The 26484-nt window shown below is 53.3% G+C and overlaps 1 protein-coding gene across 1 annotated transcript in view; it reads right to left on the bottom strand.

Moving 5' to 3' along the window:
- Positions 1 to 12020: 12020 nt before the first annotated feature.
- Positions 12021 to 26484, bottom strand: part of PPIP5K1 (diphosphoinositol pentakisphosphate kinase 1) — a 32327-nt gene continuing 17863 nt past the window's right edge. The window contains exons 23-29 of the mRNA XM_063314407.1: positions 26360 to 26476; positions 25754 to 25918; positions 25485 to 25569; positions 22375 to 22497; positions 20119 to 20181; positions 16931 to 17068; positions 12021 to 12935 (exon numbers count right to left, since the gene is read on the bottom strand). Coding sequence (XP_063170477.1) covers positions 12625 to 12935; positions 16931 to 17068; positions 20119 to 20181; positions 22375 to 22497; positions 25485 to 25569; positions 25754 to 25918; positions 26360 to 26476 — 1002 coding nt within the window. The 3' untranslated portion in view covers positions 12021 to 12624. The remainder of the gene's footprint in view (positions 12936 to 16930; positions 17069 to 20118; positions 20182 to 22374; positions 22498 to 25484; positions 25570 to 25753; positions 25919 to 26359; positions 26477 to 26484) is intronic.

The following is a 26484-nucleotide window of genomic DNA, read 5'->3' as shown; positions in this document are numbered from 1 at the left end:
GTTCTCTCGCCAGGACCCCCGAAATCTGCCCCACATGCCTGGATACGTGTGCAGAGCGGCACCACCTCGCAGGGCTTGATGGCTCTCCCCGGAACTGCTGCCCAGGAGTTCTGCTCCCTCGACTGGGTCCATTTGTGCCCCCCTCACCCTTTCCCCTCCCATCCCAGGGCTGAGTTCTCTCCTGATGGGTTAGTCCCACAGAACGCCGATGCGGCAGCCCTCAGGCAACCTTTGGAGGCGACATTAGAGACGACGTCAGAGGAGGACAAGACAGGATGGAGAAGGCAGGCCTCAATCCCTTTGGTGAGCCAACAAGGAGGTGTCCAGCACTGGGGCCCTCAGTCGCTACTTTCTGGAGAAGCTGAGCAGAAGAGAGAATCCAAGAGGCCAGTCCTCAGCCTTCCCACCATAGAGTGGCAAATGCTGCTTCTGTGGCATTGTGGGGGATGGAGCTAGACCTTTCGGAGATGTGGCACGACCCACCTTCTCCTCTGCCACACAATAATTTTGCTGGGGAAGGGAGCAGTTCCTGTGGCAATCCCATGCCCAGGCTGCAGCTCTGCCTTTGCCAAGGGCCCTATGCTGGAATGTCCTGTGCAACTCTCCCCCCAGCTCTGGGAGTTGCAGAGGCCCAGTTGGTTGCCAAACCTTTTGGCATTCTGTGGCGAAAGTGGCCTGGATCAGCCCTTCGGTGCAAAGCTGTGTGTGCTGTAGCCCTGAGCAGGAGGGGGTGGAGGCAGCACACGCTGGAAGTGACCTTGTACAATTCGGAACAGGTTGTGGAAAAGCATGCTTTGTCCTCCTGCAAGAATATATCTGCTTGGAAGAACCAGAGGATACCTGGCGCCATTAAAAGGAGAGGGCGAGTGAGGAAAAATAGAGCAATGTTGCTTTTTTTCTGTTATTGTCTAATTTATTATTTTTTTTAATGAAGTGTACTTTTTCTTGTGCAGGTATAATTGTTTTGCATCTGTGTTTTAAACCTTTTTGACTTTACATTTCGTTATAGGCTCCTAACTTCCAGATCACAGGGTACTCAAATTTCTAAATGCTGCAAACTGAAAGAGGCTGAATAATCCCTCGCCCCCACTTTGTAGACACCCATTTGGATCCTCCGCTCTGCAGAGGCACAGATCAGCTTTACGGCATCCAGTCATGGGATGAGGAGAAATGCATGTCAACCTTTGTGGTCCTCTTGGCTTGAATTGCTGCCCTTCTGACGTGTGTTTAGCTGGCAGACTAAGTGCACATCTGCCATTAGACAAGTGAATGTACTAACCCACTTATGAATGTGTCTCAGAAGCTGAAGCAAACAGGAAGAAACCAAGGACAGTCCCTTCCTTAGGAGATACAGGACTTCTTGTCCGTCTGTTCCTCCTCCCCCCTCCCCCCACAGCCCTGCCTGAGAATCTCTTCAAGTATTTTGTAGTTTTGAAGCAAGCTTCAGCAGCCGCCTCCTTCCCATTTTATGGCACGATTTGTAAAAATCGTTGTTAATAATATCATCAGTCCATGAGAACACAGTTTGGCCTTTGGCAATCCAAGGAGGAAAATGCTGCTTCCGCTGTTCCTGCATGTAGCAACCAGTCGAGTTCTCCTGTTCCTATCACTCATTTGGCACATCACAAAGAAACAGAAGTGACATCTCTGCTGAGTGTAGTACAAGTGTAGTCTAAACAGCACAGTCCTCCTTTTGCCCCCTTGCCCTTATTAGACCTATTCCCCCTCCAAGGTCTTCCCCACCTTCATTTCTGTATGCAATGCACTGTAATGCTAATAACCGCAAAGGAATGGGTCTGCACTAACCAATAAAGCTACATTAACCCCACCACCCGTGTGAGGCTCTCCCTCCAGCGTGGCTTGGTCCCTGGCCTCCCCTCGCTCCTGCCCCCAGCAATGTGCCTGTGCAATGATGGCTCCCTTCTGCGCTTGGCAAGGAGTGGCTGGAAAGCAGCCCTTGTCTCAGCCCAGTCATGGGCTGGGGCCACACAGCACGCTAACCCTAAAACAGGTTTAAGAGAATGGAAAGGTTGGGAACGCAAACGTGCTGTGCCCCTAGCCAACCACGGTACTGCTCAGCGTCTTGATCCTGTCCACACGATACACTGAGGCAGCAGCTGGGTTCCCGTAGCACAACGGGCCACCTGCCAGGCTCGGGTTGCACAAATCCCGCCGAGGCTGGCCGTGGAGCCAATGCTTGCAGGCACCGTGGAGGACCAGCACCGAAGGAACGGCTCTGCCGCACATCTTTCTTCTGGTGGCTGTGACGCTGCATTGGGAAGGGGAGGGGAAACCAGACTGCTACCGAGCGCATGTCCAGCCTTGGGAGGGGGGGCACTTCCAGCTTTCTCTCTGTGCTGGAGCAACAACCACAGTTCTCTTTCACTTCGGTCCAGGTGCTGGTGGCATAACAGCTTGGTGACACGTTCTCTCACAGAGATTACACTGAATCTCTCTCCATCTACATAGTTATTCTGAGGAATTTACTGCCACCAGAGTTGCCAATTCCACCAAGTTAGAGATTGGAAAAGGCGATTATAAGACACCCAAGGTAAAACAGGCTTCACGGAGAGGAGCTTTCAGCTCCAACCGTCCATGGCCGGTGGTCTGAACAGCTGCAGGTGGCTTCCCAGGTCTCATGGAGTAGCAAGAGGAAGGGGGCATCAGTCCACAGGCCATGTGTTTGCCATCATTTTGAACTCAGTGGCTGCCCGCGGTGGAAGGCAAGAGGCTGGTGCGGCCAGGTCCACCTTGGGGTCCTTTCCCTGTTCTGTTCAAGGCAAAGGGGGAGGTGGGGGCAGCCGCCTTGCTTTCCAACCACCTGGCCTTTCCTCCCGTGGCCCCAGGCCTCTCCGTGCAGAAGCCCTTGGTCCAAGAGGCGTCGCCTTGGCTGTCCCCGCCTGCAGATTCCTTGATGAAAACCACTGGACTCTGGAAAGCCAAGGCCACACCACGGGCCCTTGCCCAGCCTGCAGGGATGAGGCACAAGCCCATCCTCAAGCCATCCTGCTGCTTCTGCCTCCTGGCTCAACCACCCTTCAGAAGTTCAAGACCCCAGCCCAGAAAGGTGAATGATCCCTCAGAGTTCTGGGGCCCAGCACAACACAAGCCTCGCCACGCGTACCGCGGAATTCAGAGTGCGTTCTGCACGCATGCTGGGCTGCTTCAGTCTTCAAGCAGCATAGAAGCCTGGTAAAGAAAAATAAATGAAGGGTTATCTTGGCAACATTCTGGTCAGTTCAGCATCCTGCAGTCAACATGACCAGACTGGTGGCCTGGCTGTACTTCTGATCCCGAGTCCAGCAACTGGGACTGGGCTATCCTGCCTTTGATCCCGGAGGACTTCCTAGGCATCGCGTAGACACTTTTCCCCTTGCCCAGAATCACTTCCCCTCCACACACAGCACTGGCCCTCCTCTGAGGTTGGTGCTGCACCCCCGTGTTCTCATGACCAAGAGGCTGAGCAGTGATGCAGGAAGCAAAACGGCCCAGCAGGATTAGCCTTGGAGTGCCCTATGGCTTGCCTCATCCCTCCTCCTCCTCCTCCCTGCCAAAATCCAGAGTGTCAGGGTCAGTCTCGCTTCGCAATAAGACACAGACTCACTTAATGGGTATTAAGGATTTCCGGTTTATTGGAATGATGGCTGACAGAATGAAAAACGGGAGCGGGGGTTGTGGTGTGGAGGTGCCCCTTTTATACCCTCTCGTAGGGCCCCGGGCTCCTCCACCCTTCATTGTCCCAATCCCTCTTGATGGGATCCTTGATGGCTGCATGGGCGTTTTCCCGGTGTCTGTCCACTCGAATCGGGAGTGTCCTCCAGGGCACCAGGTGCGGCTTATCTCTGCTCATCCGATGTCCTTTTTTTCAGCTGTATATGGGTCCATGGGTGTGGGTGCTTTGGGTGCTTGTTTTAATCCCTGGTTTAATTATCTTCTTCCTCTATTCCTTGATGATCATGATCTACGTTGTGAGGCTCTTTGTGCCTTGCAACGAGGTCATGACATGCTGCCCCCCAAAGATGTCTTTATGGTGCTGGTTTCTCTGGGTATGCCTTGTGGAACTGTCTAGCTAGTTGTCTAGCCATGACGTGTCGTGCCTGGACCCACTCTGGGTGTGGGAAATGTTTCCATTTAATGAGGTATTGCAGCTTTCCTCTTTGCTTTCTTCAGTCCAGTATCTCTTTTACTTCAAAATGTTGTTGGTTGTCTATCATTATGGGTGGGGGCGGGGGTTCTTCCGTATGCCATTTGGATGTGCTTGTTGGTTTCAGTAGTGCACAGTGAAATACTGGGTGGACCCGTCTCAAGTTGTGGGGCAGTTCCAGTTTGAAAGTAACTGGATTGATTACCTGTGTGATTTTGAAGGGTCCGATGAATTTCGGTGCCAGTTTCTTCGAGGGTTGCGAGGTCTTTATGAACTTAGTGGAGAGGTAGACCCTATCTCCCACTTTGTAGTTCGGTGCCTCCACCCTGTGGTTGTCCGCATATTTTTTGTACGTGGTTTGTGCGTCTGCTAGGGCTGTTTGGATGATTGGCCAGGTTGTTGCCAGCTGTGCCGCCCAGTCATCTGGTGAGCAGGGCAGGGTTTCAGGTTGCGGCAGTTCTGGTATCGGTACAAAGTCCCTTCCGTAGACCACCTTAAATGGGGTGTGGCCAGTGCTCTGATGTACCGCATTATTATAGGCTACCTCTGCGAAAGGTAGTAGGTCTACCCAGTTGTCCTGTTGGTAATTTATGAATGCCCTCAGGAACTGTTCCAATGTTGAGTTTAGGATCTCTGTAGATCCGTCCGTGTGTGGATGCCACACAGTGGACAGTGCTTGCTTGGTCCCGATTAGTTTTAAAAATTCCCGCCAAAACTTTGACGTGAACTGTGTGCCTCTGTCGGTCACCAACCTGTAGGGGGCGCTATGAATCCTGTATATATGTGTTAGGAACAAGCGTGCCAGTTGTTGTGCGGAGGGGATGGTTGCGCACGGGATGAAGTGTGCCTGCTTTGAGAAATAGTCTTTTACCACCCATATCACTGTTTTCCTTTGGCTGGGTGGGAGGTCCACAATAAAATCCATGGAAATTTCTTCCCATGGGCAGGAGGGGCTGGCTACTGGCTGCAGCAGCCCTTGGGGTTTTCCCCCTTTCCGTTTAGTGGTGGCACATGTAGGGCAGTTGGCCACGTAGTCTTTCATGTCTTTTCTTAGGTTTGGCCACCAAAATTGCCTCCTCATTAGGTGAAGGGTTTTTACGAACCCAAAATGTCCCGCAGTCTTGTCACCGTGCAATCTGTGTAAGATTCCCCCCCGCAATGATTCTGGCACGTACAAGGCTTTCTCTTTCCAAGTGATGCTGTCCTTGATAGATACATGGTGTTTTGCAACCATGTATCTGTTTGTAGTGCTTGTGTGAGTCTTTGTTGCCAGTTTGGTGAAATTGAACGGCGGCTCCGATCGTTCCCTGTTGTTCGTGCTGGCGTGCGCTGATTCCGTGTCTGGCTGCGCGTGACAGCTGGGCAGCCCAGCTGTTTCTCAGTCCATACTGTCCCCACGATGTCGGAGGCTTGCGTGTCGTCCTGTGGCTGTCGGGAGAGGGCATCCGCCAGGAAGTTCTTCTTGCCCGGTATGAATTTCAGCGTGAAATTGAACCAGCTGAAGAACTGAGCCCAACTGCTTAGGGCTGAGCCGTTTTGGCGTGCTGAGTGCCTCCAGGTTCTTGTGGTCCATCCAAACTTCGAAGGGGCAAGTGGCCCCTTCCAGCAGGTGCCTCCACATTTCCAGAGCTGTCTTTACTGCGAACGCCTCCTTTTCCCATACATGCCATCTCCGCTCTGTTTCGGAGAATTTGCAGGAAAGGTAGGCGCAGGGTTTTAGGTGGTTGTCCGAGTCCCTTTGGAGCAGGATGGCTCCGATGGAAAAGTCGGAGGCATCTGCCTGCACCACAAAAGGCTTGGTGGGGTCGGGGTGTTGTAGCACTGGCTCAGCTGTAAAGAGGTTTTTTAGTCTCTCAAATGCCGTTTGACAATCAGCTGTCCAGTTTAGTAGCGCCCCCGGGTTTCTTGATTTGCGCGTGTCCCCCAAGCCCTTAGTCTTGAGTAGGTTAGTTAGGGGTAAAATAGTCTCTGCCAGCTTTGGCGTGAACCCCCTGTAGAAGTTAGTGAATCCGAGGAGGCTTTGAAGTTGTCTCCTCGTGCGTGGGCGCTCCCACGCCAGTATGGCTTGGACCTTGCTTGGGTCCATTTCTATTCCTTTAGCTGAAATCCTATACCCTAGATAATCAATTTGTTTCTTGTGAAACTCGCACTTGGAGAGCTTGACAAACAGCTCTGCCTTGCGGAGTTTCCTGAGCACTTCTTTTACCAAGCGTTCGTGCTCACGTTCCGTTTCCGTGTAGATTAATACATCGTCGAGGTAAACCAAAACCCCCTTTAAAAGGTGGTCACGCAGGACCTCATTAATTAACTGCATGAATACCCCCGGTGCTCCTGCCAGTCCGAATGGGAGTACCTTATATTGAAACGCCCCCAATGGGCAGTTGAAAGCAGCTTTCCACTCATCCCCCTCCCGTATCCATATGCGGTAATAGGCTTCCCTTATGTCCAGTTTAGAGAATACCTTACCCTTTGCCAGGTGGGACAAGATGTCCTTTATTAAGGGTAGGGGGTATTTATTTGAAATGCTTGCTGCGTTTAATCCGCGGTAATCTGTACAGAGCCGCAGTGACCCGTCCTTTTTCTCACGAAAGAGGACTGGCGCTCCCACTGGAGAGTTTGCAGGCTCGATAAAACCTCTTGCCAAGTTTTTGTCCACAAAGTCTCTTAATGCTGCCAGCTCCCGCTGGGTCATGGCATATATTTTGGGTTTGGGTAGGGGTACCCCCGGGACCAGTTCAATGGTACAGTCCATTTTCCTGTGGGGGGGGGAGTTTGTCCACCTCTTTCTCGCCGAAGACGTCGGCGAAGTCCGCGTATTTGGTTGGCAGTCCCTCTGGCAGTGCCGTCTCTCTGTGCTCTGCAGTCATCGTTGCCCCCCCCATGGCCGCTCGGGGGACCCTGTTCCCTGAAGGTGCTTGATAACGCCCGTCAGCAAACTTAATCTCTCTGGTTTTCCAGTTGATGACTGGGTTTTGCTGCACAAGCCATGGGATCCCCAGTATGAGTAGGGGTTGCCCCACCGGTGCCACGATGAAAGCCAATTTTTCCTCGTGGCTGCCGAGCCTTAGTGCGGTTTCTCCGGTGTATTGGGTGACCGGGCCCCCTCCCGCTGCGGATCCATTGAGCTGCGTGAACACCAATTGGTGCTGAAGTGGATAGCAGCGGAGGTTAAGCGCGGCTACCAGGTCTGGGTGCATTAGGCTTTTGGAGCAGCCCGAGTCAATTAGTGCCCAGACTTTTTCAGTCTTATCCCCATGGGTGAGGGTGACACGGACGTAGAGGGTGGGGCATTCCTCACTCACCCCTTTGTTGTTGCGCTTGTCACTGTCCTCCACCTGTCCTTCGGCGCCCCTTAGGCCAGGTGGTTGTCGTTTCCCGTCGGCTCGTTGGGATTGCTTCCCTCCTCCTCTGAGCTGTAGGGGAAGTGTCTGCGTCGGTACTCCCCCTTCGCTGCTGGTCACTTTCTTGGCGCTGGGGTTGGTGTGGTTTGTGCCCTCCTCGTGCTCTCTCTGGGTGTCGATTTGGGGCATGCTGCTGCCTTATGGTCTTCCTTGCCGCACGTGAAGCACTGCCCTTTGGCGAAGCGCCGGTCCCGTTCCTCCTTCCATGGTTGGGGTCTCACCTTCCCCTGCCTTGCAGCTGTGTGTGGGGGTCTCGCTGCCTCCGTCTGCTGCGTTTCCCTCTTGGCGTGGAGGAATGTGTCGTGGGCGTCCTCTGCTTCCCCCGCCAGCCAGATCCATTCCGTCAGGGAGTTGGGATTGTCGCGGCAGAGTGCCCACCGGAGAACGTTTAAGTTGAGCCCTTGTTTGAATTTCTCAATCAGAGTCGATTGAGACCAGGTGTCCACTTTTCCGGCTAGGGCTTGAAACTCCATGGCATACTCTGCCACGGAGCGCTGGCTTTGTCTGAGTGTTTTCAGCGCCCTTTTAGCTTTTTCTTGCTCCAGGGGGTCCCTGAAGTGCAGCTCCAGCGCCTGCAGGAATTCTGTACTGTCCTGCAGCGCCCGGGCGCCTGATTGGCACAGCTGGACGTACCAATCAGTGGCCCGGCCTTTCATCTTTATGGCCAGGGCATTCACTTTGCCCCTTTCAGTTCTGAAACAGGGACCCCATTCCTCGAGGTAGTACCTCGCGTTCGTCAGGAAAAAGGAGAGTTTAGAGGGGTCCCCGTCAAACTTTATGCCAAAGTCCTTGGCAGCTGTTCTGGTTTGGCTTCTGGGGCATGCAGTGGGCTCCACGGGGGCTGATGCGGGTCGGATTGTCTCCCGTCCTCTTGCGGTGTTTGTGTCTCTCTCTGGGTCTCCTCGCAAGTCCGTCGACTCGTCGCCCGGGGGGGGGCGGGACGTTCTCCCTCGGGTGGGCTCCTGGAGCCAGGCTCCGCTGTCGCCGCCACCGTACGCCGGGTCATCCCTCCGCCTCTCGTCCGGGTGTGCCTCCAGTCGTCGGGTGGGTTCCTGGGACCGGGCTCCACCGCCGTCGCCGTCGCCACCGCCGAGGTCGTCCCGCCGCCTCTCATCCGGGCGTGCCTCCAATCGGTGGGTGGGCTCCTGGGGTCGGGCTCCGCCGTAGTCACCACCGTCCGCTGGGTATCCGCTCCGTCTCTCGTCCCAGTGCACCTCCGGTCGTCAGGTGGGCTCCTTGGGCCGGGCTCCGCCGTCGCCGCCGCCGCGCTCGCCCCGCCGCCTCTCATCCGGGGGTGCCTCCGCGCTGCCGCCGCCGCGGGGTCCCTGCGCTGCCGTATTGCCTGCACCCCTTCCTCCAGGTCGTCGAGCCTTGCCACCGTCTGCGGACTCCCACTGGGGTGCTCACCATTCCGCTCGCCCTCGCCGTTGGCCGTAGTGGAGGACGGACCTTCCCTTGGACCCTCCATGGTGCCAGGCGCTCCCTCGCCTCCGTGCGCCCTGGGTGGCGGTTCGTCTCGCGCTTCCTCCGGGGTTGCCTGCGAGCCTGGAGAGGGTCCCCTCATCTCGCCCCCGGTGGCCCGTGGGCTCTGGGGCGCCAGGGTGGTTCCCTCCCCCTCTGCTTCCTCCGAGCTGGATCCCATACTTACCGGGGCGTTACACCTCCCGGACCTCAGCCACATCCCGCCCGGGGGGAGCGGGGCTTCGTCGCCGGGTGCCGAAGGGTTGCGCTGCCTCGCTCCGTGGGTTTCCATACCTAGCTGGGTCCCTCACAAGCTTGTTGGATAGGTGATAGGTAAAAAAAATTTTGGGGTTCCCGTTTTTATGTCAGGGTCAGTCTCGCTTCGCAATAAGACCCAGACTCACTTAATGGGTATTAAGGATTTCCGGTTTATTGGAATGATGGCTGACAGAACGAAAAACGGGAACGGGGGTTGTGGTGTGGAGGTGCCCCTTTTATACCCTCTTGTAGGGCCCCGGGCTCCTCCACCCTTCATTGTCCCAATCCCTCTTGATGGGATCCTTGATGGCTGCATGGGCGTTTTCCCGGTGTCTTCCTTTGTCCCCTCGAATCGGGAGTGTCCTCCAGGGCACCAGGTGCGGCTTATCTCTGCTCGTCCGATGTCCTTCTTTTCAGCTGTCTATGGATTCATGGGTGTGAGTGCTTTGGGTGCTTGTTTTAATCCCTTGTTTAAATATCTTCTTCCTCTATTCCTTAATGATCATGATCTACGTTGTGAGGCTCTTTTGTGCCTTGCAACGAGGTCATGACACAGAGGCTGTGAAGCCCGGCACCATCTCATGCTTCTTTTTAGAGCAGGGTGATTTTTCCCCTCCTCTGCTGTGGACACAAACGCAGCAGGGCAGCAGTGAGACCAGGCAGAGGGTGCGCTAGGAGTGCTAGCCAATTCCCTGGGAGAATGGAAATAGGGGCCGCAAGGGACACCCCCAGGGCAAGGTAGAAATCTTTTATGACTGCGGGAGTGATAGTGGAGCTGTGTGGAAGAGCTCTGAATGATCACAGCTTTTAGAATCAGGGTATCCTTTCCCCATTATCGTGCCTGATCTGCCCACCCCGGATCCCACCTCCAGCTGCACGAACCCAACTAGGAAGTTCCCAGTGCAGCACTGTTTCATTTTGGTTGTCCATTTCTCCAGCTCCAGCAGAGATACTCCATGCTACCTTTCCTAGCAAGCACTACCATGGGCTGCCTTTTATTTATCACCCCTGAGGTTCCACCCTAACTTTCTGAACCATCGTCCAACACACAGTGGTAATCCTGTCCATAAAGTCTGCTTGCTTGTGTCAGCTAGAACTCCAGCAAGGCACTGGGGAGCAACTAAAACAGGGGGTGCCCTCTGCCCTTCATTCGTCACCCAGCTCCATTCACTGTTTTAGCAAGAAAAGGAAGGTTAAAAAGCTCACCCACTGTCTGCTTGATGGAGAGGGGGTGGAATGGGAAGAAGCCTGAACAGGGAATCTCAGACACAGACACAGACGGTGGGACAAGGACAAACGTTCTGCCAACGGGCAACTGCCTTGCCTTGCAGCTGTGGAAAGGATACTGCGACATTGCTCTGGAGCTGAGAAATTCCGGCACCCACAAATGTCCTGCAAATCCTGGATTTGCCAGTCCCTGGCAGGTGGAAGGCCCTCAGTCTCCCTCCAGAGAGGTGTCACAGCTCAAACACAGAGTGTTACACTGATCCACTTTTAACTCTCTTGTGCTTCCCACTGCTTCCTCTGCCTCTTTTTTCTCAGAAGAAAATGGTCTGCTGAAAAAGCACCAGCAGCATTACCATACCAGGCCTTGGAGAACACAAGGCATCGGGAACTGCTTTGAACCGCTGCAGAGAACACAAGGTGTTGTCACCGGTCATTCGTTCATTTGGACAGAAGCTGTTTTGCCGTCTGCTGCTCATTCCTCCAAGCTGGAGCTCCCTGGGGTGAGCTGGCTCTTTCCTTGCCTACTGTCAGAGGCTTGGCCCCAGAAGCCATAAAACCCCTTCTGGGCCTTCTCCTCTGTCATGGGTTGTAAAGGAGGGAGGGGGAGGAGTGATTAACATGTGAGAAACGGAGACAGCACAGACTGACTCACCAAGCTATTCAATTTCAAACGAAGGCAGGAAACTGGGGCGAGTTAAAGGAGGGAACTGGAGAACCTTATTCACTTGGGTCTTTAGATGGAGATGGAGATGGAACTGTATCTTTCAATAAAGAAATACTTTACTGAGACCAGACTGGTTCCAGAGAGATTTCTTACTATTGGGATATCTGAACCCACGATCCTCACACCTTCCTGTCTCCTCACTCAGAACATGCCTGCCTCTTCCTTCCCCTGTGGGGACTGATTTATTTCCCTTCTCCCTGAAGCAAGTATGAAGGATGTGGAAAAGTTGTTTGATGGTCACATCCATGCATCACCTCTGCTGGATCAGTCCTAGATCCATCCTAAAGACAACTCCTAAACATCAGCAAGGACTTGCTCTCTAGTAATGGAGCAGGCAGACTTTGGGGGCACATCTGGAACTGTCAATGTCTGTGGTGGGCTTTCTCCTGAGGGTGTCTTACCAGTTTCCAGGCTGAGCCACAGACTCTCCGTTTTCTGGAAAGGCAAGCTACACAGCGCAGCCTTCTATTGCCTGTTTCCCAGGGTTCCTGTGAAATGTCCAAGCAAAGGGCGAAGAAGCAGCAAGCATCAACTGTGTCCTCCTCCTAAGGACACTTTGGCAGGAGAGACTTTCAGAAATCAGAATGCCTCTTGGCGACCCCAGGCAAAGCCTTGTTCCCTTAACATGCACCCCAGCTTCCCAGGGTTCCTGCAGCTTCCTTAGGACCATCTGCTCCTGCCCAGGAAAGCTCTGCTCCTCTGCCCTTCACAAAGGGCACCCTTTTCCATGTTGCCATTCCAGTTCTCCAGAGGAAAGAGACCCTCCCTCTCTAACCATGCTCTGCTTATCAGTCCACGCAGGGAATAATGGTGAAACCAGGTGCCTGGTATATTTTACTACAGCTTGAATATACAGTGCAAGGACTTTAGGGACAGTGTCACAATTCATTATGAGGGAAACACAAAAAACAAATCATAATTACAGATACTTTGGACTTGACATCTGGACACACATACATCTCAATTAATGCGAAGAATATATTACAAATTGCACTTGCTAAACACCACTGCCAACTCATTCATGTACTTCTAGGAAACCTTGATTCTCTTGGTGGTTCCAGCAAGGCTGGAATTTGGGATACAGGGAGGCCAGTCCACTTTCTACACCATCACAGACCCATCAGAAACCATCTTAGTTACTGCTTCAAACAGCCTCACCAGGACCACATGGAAACCTGGAGCACATGATCCACCTGGGCCATCCTGAAGCTTTCTCAGCTCCAGTGGGGGCGGCATGGACCTTGGTCAGCAAGCAACCCAAGCGGCCCCTTGGTGGAGCTTCACTGCTGTTGCTGGTTGCATCGCAGCCTCCCAAGGCTCCCACTGAGGAGCAGAAGGCACCCTGCCATGCTGCTTCCCAACTGCAGCCCCCCAGCCCCTCGCTTAGAGGGCCTTCTGAGCAGGAACTCTTACACTTCCTCTCTGCTCAGCCCACCTGGGTCTGGGTCTGGGCCCGGGTCCCACAGTCCCCACCGCCTCCCCCTCTCTTCTCTGGCTGGAGCCTCCTTCAGCTGGCTCTGTTCCGGCCCTGTCTCTTCCTCACTCACTGCCAGGAGCTCCCCCCAAGAGATGAAGCCCTGCAAGCCCCCTTCTTCTGTGCTGAGCAGTTCCTCCTTGAGGGGCTGGTCACTGGCCTGGTCCTTGTGGAAGCAGCTTGCCAAAGGGGTCGAGGGTCCTGCGGGGCCTTTACTGGAGGCCGTGCCCGACAGGCTGCTGCGCTCTGCAAGACAAACATAAGGAAGACTGCCATGAGTAGCTCGGGCCAATCCCCGGCGAACGCACCAACGCCCAGGATCGCAATACAACTGTCCTCCATGCCACACCTTCAGCCAGAAAGGATCGAAGTGCTCCGGAGACGCTGTGGCAGGGGAGGTCCTCTGCATTCTGGTACAAGCGGCCCACTTCCTGCTATTGCACTGTCTGCCCCAAGTACCCACAGCTGCAAAAAACACTCCCTGCTGGAATCCTGGTGATGATGCAAACCCGTCAGTTCCCTGAGCCAGCCCCTGCACACTGGCAAGGCACCACCCGAACAGCCCCATCTCCCGGTCTGGATTTCCTGCCACCACAAAGCCTTCCCTTCCCGCCCTCCAGCATCCTTTCAGCAGCTACAGCTACAACCACCCCTTCCCGGGTGGTCCAATCACCTGGGCACTGAGGCATCCCTCGGCCTAGGGAATCTACGGGGGTGAGGGCTTTAAGGGCTCACAGTAGCTGACACCCTCTCCCTCCTGACCCCTGTGCCTAAGATGCCACTGGAGCTAAAAGGGGGAGTGGCTCGGCTTGATGATGCCCCAGGGAGTCTGGGCTGGCTTGTCTGCCCCTCCTGCCAGAGACTTTGCCAGAACCTGGCTTGCCCTTGCTCTCGCCTTCCGACAGCCTGCCCATACAGCAGCCCGAGGACCCCCCTGGGAGAGATGGTGGAACGGCGCTATTCCGCCACTGTTGCTACCAAACTTTATTCAGTGTCATAATTTAGGATGCACGGAGCTTATTTTGGCTCTCTCTCGGCAAGATTATACCAACCCTTCAGCAGACCGCTGTGTCTTTCTTAAAATGTATCTGTGATTTTTACCATTTTCAGTGCAGCGGCTCATGCACTATCAAAATCTGAGCATGTAAGCTAAGATTCTTGGAGCATTTGCCTCCTTGGTCCAGCTGTCTCAAGGTAACTTCTGCCAGCCGGAACAAAGGTGATACCTCGGTGGCCCTAGTTCAACGAGGAAAGCTGAGGTATCGTGGGAACACCAGAAATGGTCAAACTGATCCAACCAATTAACCTGCAGGAGATTAAATTTCATCCAAAGCAGTCCCCGTTGCACACAGGATGAAGCCAACTCCACCCAGCCAGTTGTATCATGAGACACACATCCAAAATCTTTCTCACAAAAACGGACACACAGCCATTCTAGCAAAGACCCAAAGGTGGGTTGCTAACAGCTAAGCCATGTCTGTCTGCCTGCCTGACCGGTAGGGAAGCGTTAAGGGTGTCATCACCTTGCCAGGAGTCTCCTGCCAGAAGGGCTCACGAGATCAAACACAGTCCCGGCAACTGAACCAGGTTGCGCGTGCTGCCGGAACTTGGGAGAGAAGCTCTAACTGGATCGGTGGCCAGCTGGCATCGGGTCAATGTGGAGCCGCCCCCATGACCACTCTGCAAGGAACTCAAAGTAGCCCTGGCAGGATCCAGACCGTGGTTTGGATGACTGGCCCAGCAGAAATCCATGCCCCTGGGGCAGAGCAGTGCCTGGGCAAGAGAATCAATCTCTGCCTCAGTCCCAACCACCAGCCTTGGCTGCGATGAGTCAGTTCTGCAGGGAGATTCTCTGGGGGATTCAGCCACCCATGGTCTTCTGGCTCTTGCAGTGAGTCTGGGCACCATTCATGGGGGGCAGATTTCCTCTAGTTGCACTTTGTGTCTGAGAACACGTCAGCACTCTCTTTCTGATCTTTCAGCAATGTACTAGAAACACCACTTTTCCCTTCTTCGATTCACTCATGCCAGGGAAGGAGTGTTCATTACAAATGTCAGGATTTCATGGTTTACAGAAGAGATAAGCATCCTGGCAGCAGCTTTTATCAAAAACTATGGACACATTAAAATGGGCCAGCACTCTGTAAATTCTTGAAATTTAAACCAATAAATAATATTCATGCCATTTTTGCTGCTGCTGTTTCCTTGAACAGCCATTTGCCCATGTCTCAATCTTCTGAAGCCCAACTAGCAGCACATTTATTTTGTTTAAACATTTCTAGCTTTTCTGTTTAAAAAAAACAATACAGTGCCCTATCTATTTGTCATTATTCACACACGTTTCCAAGACCTTCTAGAACAACCGAAAGACAAAAGGAAAGAAGGAGCAACTTATAGACTCACACATTTATGCATTATTTTTACATTAGTAATAGCAGTATTAGTAGTATTACTATTCTTTAACAACAACAACAACATTATTCATGGTCAGTGAAGCATTCTTGCTGCAAGCAACCCAGGGGCTGGCACTGTCAAAACAATTCAGTTGGGCGACTTTCACAGAGCAAAACCCCCTCCAAAATGCAACAGGGTGGTGGTGGTGGAAGGAGCCCCATTTCAGCATCAGCCAGATCACCCATGGATCCCCAAACCAGGACTGAGAAGGAAAACCCCTCCTTGAAAAGGGACCATTTCTGCTCCCTTGTGAAAGCGGGGACAAGCCAGGGAACAAACTCCCCAGGCCTCACCTTGTTCAGTTCCGTTCACTCGCTTTACATGGCTGCCCACTTCACAAAGGGCAACTCTGTGTGGCTAAAATCAGATTGAAAGCAGCACAAAAGCAAACACATGGCACAGCCAAGGCCAGCCCTCCGCCATCCCACCTCCGATTATCCTAGGCGGGCTCAGCCACCCCCCGGCCTGACGGCTGGGGCAAAAGCAGCTGCCCACCTGCAGCCAGGAGGCCTGGGCCGGGCAAAGCAGCAGTGGCTCCCCAGGCTCTGGAGGCCTTTGTCCTCCTCGCACGGCAGGGGTCCAAAGCATCCTGCACCCTGCCGTGGCGGGGGATGGGGGGCAGCAGCTACGCTTGAAGGTTTTCGTGACTGTGAATTCCTTGCTGGAAGCTCAGGGCTGGTGGGATGCCCCAGGCCATGGAATGGGTCCCCTGGCAGCCCCCTTCAGGGAAAGGCTTAAGACCGCCGAAAAGGGCCAGCAAGTGGCACTCAGAATAACGGCAGCTGCTTCCCTGAATGTTAGTTGCACAGATTCTGTTTCTTGGCTGGCCACCCCTCGGGCATTCCACGGATGGGAAGGTAGGGGAGCCACAGGTAGGAATCAGTTGCTGCTCCCTCAGGAGGGGTTTGCGAGTCTGGTCTGGAGGATCACACAACGGAGGGGGGAGGGGCGTGCACAGCAATTCTCAGATGCTCCACCTGCTGTTCCACTGGTGTATTTTTATGCTGGTGCCTGGCCTTGGCGCTATAGTTTTAGCTGACCCCAACCAACACTATTGCTTAGCCTGAGACCAACAAGATGTTTTGGCAGTTTGCTCAGAAACTAGATTATGTAGTGTCCTGTGATTGACCTGCATGTCCCAATTAACCCCTGGAAGAGAGGCTGCTCAGACAAGCGGGCTCTTCCCATTCACCCTTGCGAGCTGCTGCGAGATAACCAACTTCCAGCACCAACCCCAGTCAGATCATTATTTCCCTCTTCTGTCGTTGTAGCAGGCGCCCAGGGCCTCCAGACACTTAATCCTCGTTAATATCTAATCTTCCTTTGCGGATGCCTAAACTGAGCAACTCCAGGGGTGGGGGCGGAGGAGAGAGACTGCAGGGCTACAAAACTCGCCCAACGAAAGCTGCCCCTTGAGAATCGAATTCTGGAGACCCGTCTGGGCTCACCTGGCAGATGGAGGAGGGATTCCCTGGGGCTGTAAGTAATTAATGGGGACAATTTAAATAAACATGATGCTGTTTGTTTTGGTCCTGGCACCTCTTTCAATGTCCTCCTGCTTCGGTATCCATTATCCAGCAATACAAGAATTTCAGAAAACATACAGTATTTCTGACTTTTTTACTGGTTTCATCTGTAACACCTATAAGCTGTTTTAAAAGTAGTACAATGGCATGATACAAACAGAAACCAAGCCAAATAAATTTGCCACCCCTTTACTGCTCTGGTTTCAGAAAACCTAAAGCTGAAAACAAGGGTGCCCCTCCCTCTTCTTCCCACGCGAGTACCTGTGAGAGGCCTCGGCTGGGCGTCATGGCAGCTCCCGGACAGGGCAGTCAAGAAGTCGCTGACCTGGCGAAGGGAGAGGCAGTTGTGCAGAGTCTCCAAGGGGTAGATACTGGGCACCATGGAGCAGCCTTCGAACCCTGCCGATCAAACAGTCCCAACCAGCAGCGTCAATGCCAGGGAGCCTCGCCCACACCGCCTGCTTCCCCTCTGGGCACCCTAAATGACACCAGCAGCAGCTCCAACCCTTTCTGAGCCCCTCAGGTGCCCCTGCAACAAGGATCAGAGCAAAACAGAAGCAGAACTGACTGACTGGCTTCCCGGTCACACGCATGGCTTATTTTCCCCATTGTTGGAGCACAGGGAGTGGGAAAAGCCACTTCTTCCAATGGATGCTGACCGCCAGCCCGTTCCTTTAGGGGGACTGCTCAGGCCCTGGAATGGGCAGCCGGAGGCCCTGCTGCAACCTGAAAGCTTCTGGGCCCAGAACCTCTTGGATGAGCCCACAAAGCAGATGCAGCAAAGCCCAGAAAAGCTCCTTTTCTGCAGATGGCTTAAGGGCTCATCCAGACAGTCTGTACTGTATCAGGACCAATGTCTCATTCACCGAATTTTAGGAGGGTCCAGATGGCATTGTTTAGCATCTGTGGTATTTCTATTGCTTCAGGACATCTTTTCCCTGTTTTTTCTGCAGAAAATCTGTTAAGGAGGTTAACACTGGAAGGGCAGCACAATTTGGGGAGAATCAAGAAAGACACAACTAATAACGTGAGCAGCCACCTTGGGGAAGATGGGTAACATTTTATGGTTGCCTCTCTTTAGCACCATTTCTTGTACGTAATTTTTCATGGAGAATGATTGGAGGAGGTGTTTTTGAGGTTGTTTTGTGCTCCAGGAGGAGCACTGAAGCGTGAGGGAACTCACAGCCAGTAGGAGAGCCACCCACCTGTGTGGGAACTGAGGGGAAAAGGAGCTTCCACCGGCATCATTCAGGGCCGCTCCTTCTTTAGCTTCAGCTTGGATGGGAATCCCTGAAGCAAAATGGCTGAGCAGAAGGCTTTCGTGCTCCTCGGTTGGCGCATGGGCGACTTGTTCAGATCAAGAGCAAAATAAACTCACAAAAAATTGTGGGGGACACTACTACTTACACAAATGGAAACAAGACCACAAACACACCAACTTAGTGAGGGGGGGTCAGACAATGCATGAGAAAAGTGTGCTGGGGGGGGGGAGGAAATTATAGCTCAGTGCCTACGTTTCCTAAAAAATAAGAACACTGTAAGGGGAGGAAATTTTTACTTGCCTTACATCTGCCAAAATACTAAAAACAGCAGCACTTATTGTTTTATGTGGTTCCCATCATTAAGGCTGCCTAAGATTGGATTTGAACTATTAAAACCTCCATTTTGGAAGAGCAAGCCTCTTAACCAAAGGGTTTTCCCCTCAACAAGAAAGGGACAAGAGCAACCTCACCTGGGCTTGTGATGGTCCTTCGGCTGCTTTTTCACTACAGCTTCCAGGGCGAGCCCCACAATGGCAGGAATGCTGGCAACTGTAGCACAACAGCCTCTGGAGGGCCCACCTCTGCCCCCCCTGCTTGATTAACAGCCCACCAGGATGCCGAGGGAGCTGGAGAGAAATGGCCGACAGGCTGCCACCCTGTGGAAGCGGATCTTGCTACTGCGTGTCGCGGGGACAGGGAATCCACCGGTTCCAGCCGCAGGCCCCAGCAGCACAGAGGGAGGCATCACTTGGCTGCCCTCTTTGAGCTGCCCTCCTGGCCCAGAGCTTCCTGCTGCCTGGGCGAGGGGCAGAAGCCTGTATGCACCACGCCTCCTCAAAGGTCCTCAGCACCTGGGAGCTGCAGTGGAGAAGAGCCACATCTGCACCCCCAGGCCCAAGGGCAGCGCCATGCCAAACGATTGGGACGGATTCTTCCCCCTCTTGCCTGGGCAAAGACGACCAGTGCTGCCCCTTCCTCTCTAGAGAACAGGAAAGCCAGCGGGGCAGCCTTGAGAGCTTGGCGTGCTTTGGAACAAGGCCCCCCAGAGCTTGCTCCAACTTGAGGACAGCATATGCTGCCTCACAGGTATGTGGGCTGGGCCTGAAAGCACATCTGCTTGAAGCAGTTCCATCAGGTGCTTAGAAAGCACTCCCAGAGGGGGCAAACCCTCCCAATATCTCATGAAGGGACAGGCCAGCTTTCTCAGGCATCTGCAAGCACATTCCTTGGGCTTCTGAATGACTGGATTTTTACACATAAAAACCAAAAGCTCAATTTTTATGTCCTTCAGCCATGTTTGAGAGTTTCAGGTAAAAAACAATTTTGCAGTATTCAGATTGACATGACAGCTCCAAGACAGAGTGGCGCACTTGTGCTGTCTACCCATTTTGCCACATGCTCCTTTCCAGCATTTGATGAGGAATACAAAAGCTTACAAACAGGACAGAGATTCATGCTTGTTTTTCAAGGGCAGAGTAGGCTACCTGTGACCTTTGAACCCCCTTTTTATGGCTTGGAGCATGACGCCTGGAAAGAAAGCCTGATTTCAGGTGAAGAACAAATGAAAACCACAGTATAAGCCCTAAAAAAAGGCCCTCTCCTGCTCCGCCACATGACTGCTGTCTTTGGAAAACTCAGCCCTCCCTCATGTTAAAAAGGGACCCTGACCATGAAAAGGCTCCCATTCCTGTCCTTGGGGAAACGCTTGGGAATGACCATCTCCAGAATCCTTCCCCATGTTCCAGAAAAACTCTTGCATGCTCAGGCAGCGGAGCTTTTATTGCCTGGCAACGTGAACTGGCAGGGAGGATGGGGGGGCTGCCTCCCGGGGGGCATGTTGCCCCTTCCCACTGCATTTTGTGGGAGCTCCACAGGGCAGGGGACAGGGTCAAGCCTCCTTCCAACAAAGCTCAACCCTGGTGACCTCACGCACAGGTCAGTGGACGTTAATTCCTTGCAGACATGCAGAAGTGATCTGTCTCTGCTCCTTAAGCCCACCCTCGCCCTGGCGGCAGAGCGATCCTTCTCTCCTCCTTCTGAGAAGAGCAGACAGTGTGGGTATTTGCAGAGGGAATGCAACAACACAACCGGTCATGAACGCACAGTAAAAGGTGAGGACACAGCAAGTGCACGGGAGGGCAGGGGGGAGCGGGGAGGAGAGAGTGTCAAATTAAGAGGCAAACATACCATTAGTTGGATGCTTTGCAAACGACACAGAAAATCGCTTTATGGCTGGCATAGACAAGAGCTCTGGGGAAACAAGAAAAAACGTCCCTTGAGTCAAGGCCAGCTGGCCAACTGCCGAAGCTGCAACTGCTGCTTTTGGGGAGAGCAGAAGGGGCACACAGAGGGAGGGACAGGAGAGAGACCAGGCCAGGCTCACCAGGTCCCCAAATGTGTATGGTTCAAGAAAAGGGCATTCAACGGCCCCGGCTATCCAACACAGTGTGGTATTGCTGGAACGGAGTGGGACCCTACACCAAACCTTGAGGAGAATGAGCATGAGGGGCCCAAGGAGATGGAAGAGAGACCCATCTCCTTGCATCTCTTCCCGAGCCCCAGCTACCTTCACAGCTTCAGGCACGAAGCCACGTGGTTGGCTGCCAGCCCTGGGAGATGCCAACCGTCACTGCAGTCGTCCCTTTCCCGCCAGCCCAGCTCAAGCCAGGGGGCTGCTGTCCCAATGCTGGCCAAGCCAAGCACCAAGGACAGGCAGGAGGGCTTCTTCAGTATACTTCATCGGATCAGTTCCGGGCTGCAGCCACACATGCTTAAGCTTGATTAGCTTTATTGGTCCGGTGGGGGGGATTAGTTTGTGGTCTTGTTCTGGTCAATTTATGATTCAATGTATTATCTGAACCCAGAAAGTGGGTTAATTCAGTAACCACCTAACACCAGCTCTGCTGTGACTGCCTATGTGTCTAATTTCTCCCTTCAGTCCTATTAGAGACTGCAATTCCATGACAAGATCTGGAGGACTCTGGTACTACCCCTCACATATCCGTGTGCAACTTAAAAACCACTTTCAGCACCACAGGGCCCAATATCTGAATAGGGCCTGCCATTTCCTCACTGGCCAACCATCTCCAGCTTCTCCTGGACCTTCAATATGAGTTGCCTCATTAACCAAGCAACAATCAAGGTCTGGAAAAGGAGAGACGCTGACCACATTGTAGAGCTCTGGAAGGGTTTCAAAATCGTACTATTTCCCACTAAACTGACCACAGGCCCTGAATTCAGATCGAATGATGTCTTGCTGAAAAGGTTCAAAAAAGAGGATGATCTTTCTTACGGATCCTAAAAGCAGAATCCTGGGGGGTGGGGGAGGAGGCACATTTAGGCCAGGAGAGTCAATCTGCTGCCTGCTCACTGCAGAAATAAACATTAAAACCTCCCCAGCAGATGGTTATCTAGCCTCCAATTGGGCACCTCCGGGGAAGGGGAACCCATCTCCTCTGTCAGTAGTTGGATTCTTGAATTCTTTTCCTAACGTTCAACCAGAATCAGCTTTTCTTGTGACTTTAATCCATTATTCTGTGCTGTGGAACAATTAAGAAACAGCCGTTGGGATTCTTCCACAGGACATCCTCTCAGGTATTTGAAGAACACTGACATAGCTGCACTGGGTTTTCTTTTCTCAAGGCCAAACGTGTCCAGCTCTTCAATCAGGACCTAGTAAGATCAGGGAGGGGGGCTTCTTCTGGGTCTCTCCTCGTGCATCACCATCAGGGACTTCCGAATCAGGTCTTCTCTGTGCCTGCTCCCCCGCAGCATCCGTCCCGCAGTCACCAAGACCTGCTTGTTCCCAGAACCCTTCAGGGACTGAAGCGGAGACGCCCCCCGCCCCCAAAGAATGTTTTCTTGGAACACTAGGATTTTTTTTATTAGTACTGGTGGTTTGTTTATATTAAGCTTGGTAATGAAATGGCATGTATGCATTTAGAATCAGATTCAGCTAAAGTGGCCTTAAGCCAGAATAATAAATAAATAAATAAATAAATAAACGAGTAAGTAAGTAAGTGTCACTGGAGGATTTAATTCCTTGTCCTCCAATCATCCTTGCCATCCTCCTCTAAACCTGTTCCATTCTCTGAATCCTTCTTCATACATAGTTTCCATAATTGGATGCTTCAGGAGGTTTTTATAAGTGAAAGAATAAAAATATGCACTGAGAAATTCCCAAGATCCTATATGAGCATTATGTAAGGCCAGAGTCCCTGTGGGCTGCTGAGAGAGCCAAGCAGGAAGACTCTCAGCCCTGCAATGCCCCCCGCCAACTTACGCTCCACGTCCCTGTGCCCAGCAGTGGCCTTGGGACGGAAGTGAGATGTCAGACCTTTCACCCCATATCCCTTTGAATTAGAGAGGGACTGTAAGCACATGTCCGAGCCCTCAATGCCCAGGACCCCAGGCCCCTGCCCCAGGGTCAGAAGATGCACCTACCATCTTTGTACAGAAAGCTGGAGGCAAACTTTTTCCCATGGCTGCGAGCATAGTCCTGAAGGTTTGGGGCACTGGAGGAGCCTCCCAGGACAGTGGTGCTGAAGAGCCTTGAGCACTGTGACCCTGGAAAGGCAGAGCATGATGTTAGTCTCTTCGCCTCTCAAAGAGGCCTATTTCAACAGATCTGGAGTCATGAAAAAGAAATCTGCCTGCACAGAGTGAAACGCCACTGCGCTGGAAAGCAGAGTCCCCTTTCCCCCAAACCCTGGCACAGGATGGCTCAGAAGGTCCCAGGCGCAACAGCGAGTGCTTCCTTCTCGCCAGCTAAAGGACGGGGAGGAGGCGTCTCCGAGCTTCGAACCACCAGAAAACAAACGGATGGTGTGCCCTGCTCCTGACCTGGGCTTGTGGACAAACAGCATCTGCAGAAAACAGTCACGGACCTTTACTGGTGCTGAGAAGGTTGCAATAATGAAAACTGGGGGGAATCTTCACTTTGGAACACTTGGCCAGAAAAAAAAAAAAGAGGGACACAGCAGTAACTGGTTCAGGTACTCAGGATGTTGGCAATAAGCCTAGAAACAGTCCAAGAAAAACCTTTAAGTTAAGTTCAGAATTAGTTTGTAGGAGGCTTTCAGTACTTGATGCCTTTCAAAAGCAGCTTATCAGCTTTGCGGAAATAGGTCCTTCATGCAGGATCCCTTCCCCTCTTCTCTAAGGACCAGCGGAATAGAGCCAGGCCCTCTTTGCCAGTGTTCCGGTCTAGCAGTGGGGCAACAAAGCCCCAAGCAAGGAAGGAAGGCAGCCCTTTTTATAGTGACCCTCTGGAATGATCTCCCCACCGCCACCGCCACCGATGTTTGGCTGGCTCGGCGTGTGGCCTTCGAGTTGGTCTTGACTCCTGGCCTGCTCCTGATCCCAGTTGCCTGGACCACTCCCTGCAGTTTTCTTGACAAGAAAGGGGTTTTCCCTTGCTTCCTCCTTTCTGAGAAAAGGGACTGGCCCAAAGTCCCCAAGTCAGGACGAGAACTCACCATGTCCTGATTTCTAGCCTGGCACCTCTAACCACTGCACCAAACTGGCTCTTGTACTGGCTTCCAGAAAGCCTGAAAATGCTTGGTTCTTCCCCAGGCCATTGGAGCCAGCATGAGTAAGCTCCCACAGGGAGAGGGTATGAATGTGAGCCAGGCTGCCTGCTATTGGTTGTTATTTATTGCTGATGATTGGCGTTTTTAAAATCTGGGTTGTTTTTTGTTGTAATCTGCCCAGAACTGCGTTGTTCAAGTTGGGCAGCCATACAATTCTTTAACCAAATTAGGAAACAGCAGCCTGGCACCTGCCAAGTATACCAAACCCCAACTCTCATCTCTCCGTAAACCTGGATTTCCTGGGAAAACTGAACTCTCTCTCAGCAGCACAAACTCTCTCAGCAGCACAATCTGTTCCTTTCCAGCAGAGGCGGGGAGGCAGCAGCGAAGCGAACCGGAGTGTGAGAGGAACAGCCTAAACAGCCCGGCCAGCAAAAGGCAGACGAACACGAGACACGTTTCCACAACCGGATCAGTGAAAGACCCAACCCAAGCAGTGTGTTACGCTTGGCTAGCTTTGGTGCAAGCTAGGTCTTCCTGGCTCTGCATGATGTGCAACATTAGCATGTTGGGTGAATGATCTACTGTGATTTTTTTTTGCTGTTCTCTTCCAACATAGGCTCAAACCTGGGACTGCCAAATGTACAGCATGCTCCAGGAAGACCTGTTTCTCCCACTTGCTTGTCAAAGTTTTCACTGTTCTGGCTTTCCTGGGATCCTCCACTTGAGTGGGAACTTCCGTCCTTTCTCTCCCGCAACCAAGAACTTTCTCCATCGCTTGCCTCAGACAACTGTTCTAGTTCAGCCTTTTCCGGGTAGGTGCACATCTAAGAATTCGATGGCACTTTCTGGAACATTTTTTTCCTATCTCGAAGCCTCCTTTCAACTCAGAAGTCGCGGCCCCTTCCAGCAGGCCACCAGCCCTGTGTCCACCCTGGAGAGCTGCCCAGACGAGTCCTGCCATCTGCCCCGGGCTCACCCATCCCGCCTGCCTCCTTGAAACGACCCCCCTCTCTCAGCACTGCTCATCTGGAGAAGCACCTCCCTGGCCCCCGTGCAGGTGGCCTCTCGGGCTTCCTCACAGGAGGGAAGGAAAGCACGGCCACTCCCACCCACTGCAAGATGTGGCCACCGTCTCCCCCCAGGAGTGGCGCTGCTCTACCACCGGGCTCTCAACCACCCAGAAATCTTCCCTGCGGGGGTGGTTTCCTCTCCCTGACCTGCCCAGTGTGCCTGAGGCTCCCTCTGTCCCCTCCCCAAATGGAAGCACAGTGCTGCCTCGGGCTCAGGGGGCTGACAGGCAGAGGGCAGGCTAGGAAAGAGGCACTGCTGCTCTCAGAAACCAGGCTGTCCTGGAAGCCCGGACATGGCTGCAGCAGCCTCAATACCAGCATCGCTCAGAAGATGCACCAACTAACCTTTGCCCCTCTCTGGCTGCGGGTGAATCAACTGAATGCCACAATGGCATGGGCAGGGGCGCCGATGCACAGCAAAGGGGTCAGGCACAACAGCAGCCTTACTAAGGCAACCCAGCCAACGGGAGTGCCCTCCCAGGCTACTTCCAAAAGAGAACATCCGGGCTGGTGCAAGCCCTCTCCGACCATGTCCAGGGCGAGAAGCGGCCGAGCAAAGGAACATCCACCCTCCTTGGTCATGAGGCGATGTGCCTCAGTTCGGGATGGACAGGAATGCCAAGGAAGAGAGCAAGACAGCACAAGCTTCCTTCGGCAGGAGTGCTCCACCTTCTCAGCAGTTTCAAAACTGTCACGAGCCACTTTAGAGGTCACTTTTGTGACTGACATTGAGGATCGCTGCTTCCGCCTCTTGCTTCTCGTGCCAAATCAGCCTGTTGGCCGTGCCTGAGCCAAGCCCCTTTCCCCTCCCACTCCCTCAGGCACTCAGCACCGGACACGGCGCAAAGGCTCAGCCGAGCGGCTTCCAGAGACCACAGCCCTACGCCAGGCCAATCTAAGAGGGGGCAAAAAGGGGCAGTCCGGGCAAAAAGGAATACAAGAAGGATACCTAAGCCACTTGGTTTCCCTTCGGAGGAATGCCTCGAGTAGGAAAAGAGACGATACCCACCAGACTTGGAGGACTCGGACAGCACCTGCAGAAAGCAGACAGTACAGCAGAGAGGCCCAGGATGCAGCAGCCTCGCTCTCGCAGGGAAGGAACCCCACAGAGAGTGCCCGTCCTCCTGTGCCGCCCCTGCTGGACTACAGGCGAAGGGGAGGGGGGAAACAGAAGATGCACCCGCACTGCCACCTTCCCCACCGCCCCCCCCGATTCACCTCCATGGAGCCGGCCTTGCGGTTCCGGATCAGCGGTGACCGTCGCTGAACGCAGACTGGCTCTGAAAGCCGAGGGGACAGCGCCTCCGGCCCATCTGCCTCATCCCTGCCCCTGGACTCAGGTGGGTCCTCCAGGCTCCCCTGCTCCGGCCTTCTGGCCTCCTTCTGCAAGAAAGCACAGGGGCTGTGAGGCCCGGGGGGTGAAGTTTGCTCGCTCAGGTGATGGAGGCTGCATTCCTGGATGTCAGGGAGCAGGCTGGCCTGGCTTTTGGCAGCCAAGCAAGGGAGACGCTAGAGAGCGAGCAAACAAACAAGCACCCCCTTCCCTACGCTTACAGCAGTTACCGTTTTATCACTTAATATACTTACATCAAAGCTTTTTTGAGAGGAGGAGAGGGATAAAGGTGTTTTCAGTATATCAATAATTTTGCAGACTAGAGTAACAAGAGAAGGCTGCAGCTGTTTCTCCCTCCTGCCACACAAACTGTCCCATGACCTCCAGGCTGGGCACTTCACAGGCAACGCCCAGCCTCGGCTGCTAATTGCCACCCTTGTCCCTCTGAAGGGAGGACGGCTCTCAGCTCTCCTCCACAGGTGCAGGCTCACCTCTGCCGATGCCGGGCGAAAGCCACATCCTGCCGGGGCACTGCCTTCCTCCTCGCAGCCTTTCACTCCGGGACTGAAGTGTAGCTCCACGTGGAACCTCTCCTCAGACGAGGGATCCTGAGGAG

Source organism: Candoia aspera, chromosome 13, assembly GCF_035149785.1.
Source record: "Candoia aspera isolate rCanAsp1 chromosome 13, rCanAsp1.hap2, whole genome shotgun sequence".
Classification (NCBI taxonomy): domain Eukaryota; kingdom Metazoa; phylum Chordata; class Lepidosauria; order Squamata; family Boidae; genus Candoia; species Candoia aspera.
This window is presented reverse-complemented; position numbering and strand designations above follow the sequence as displayed.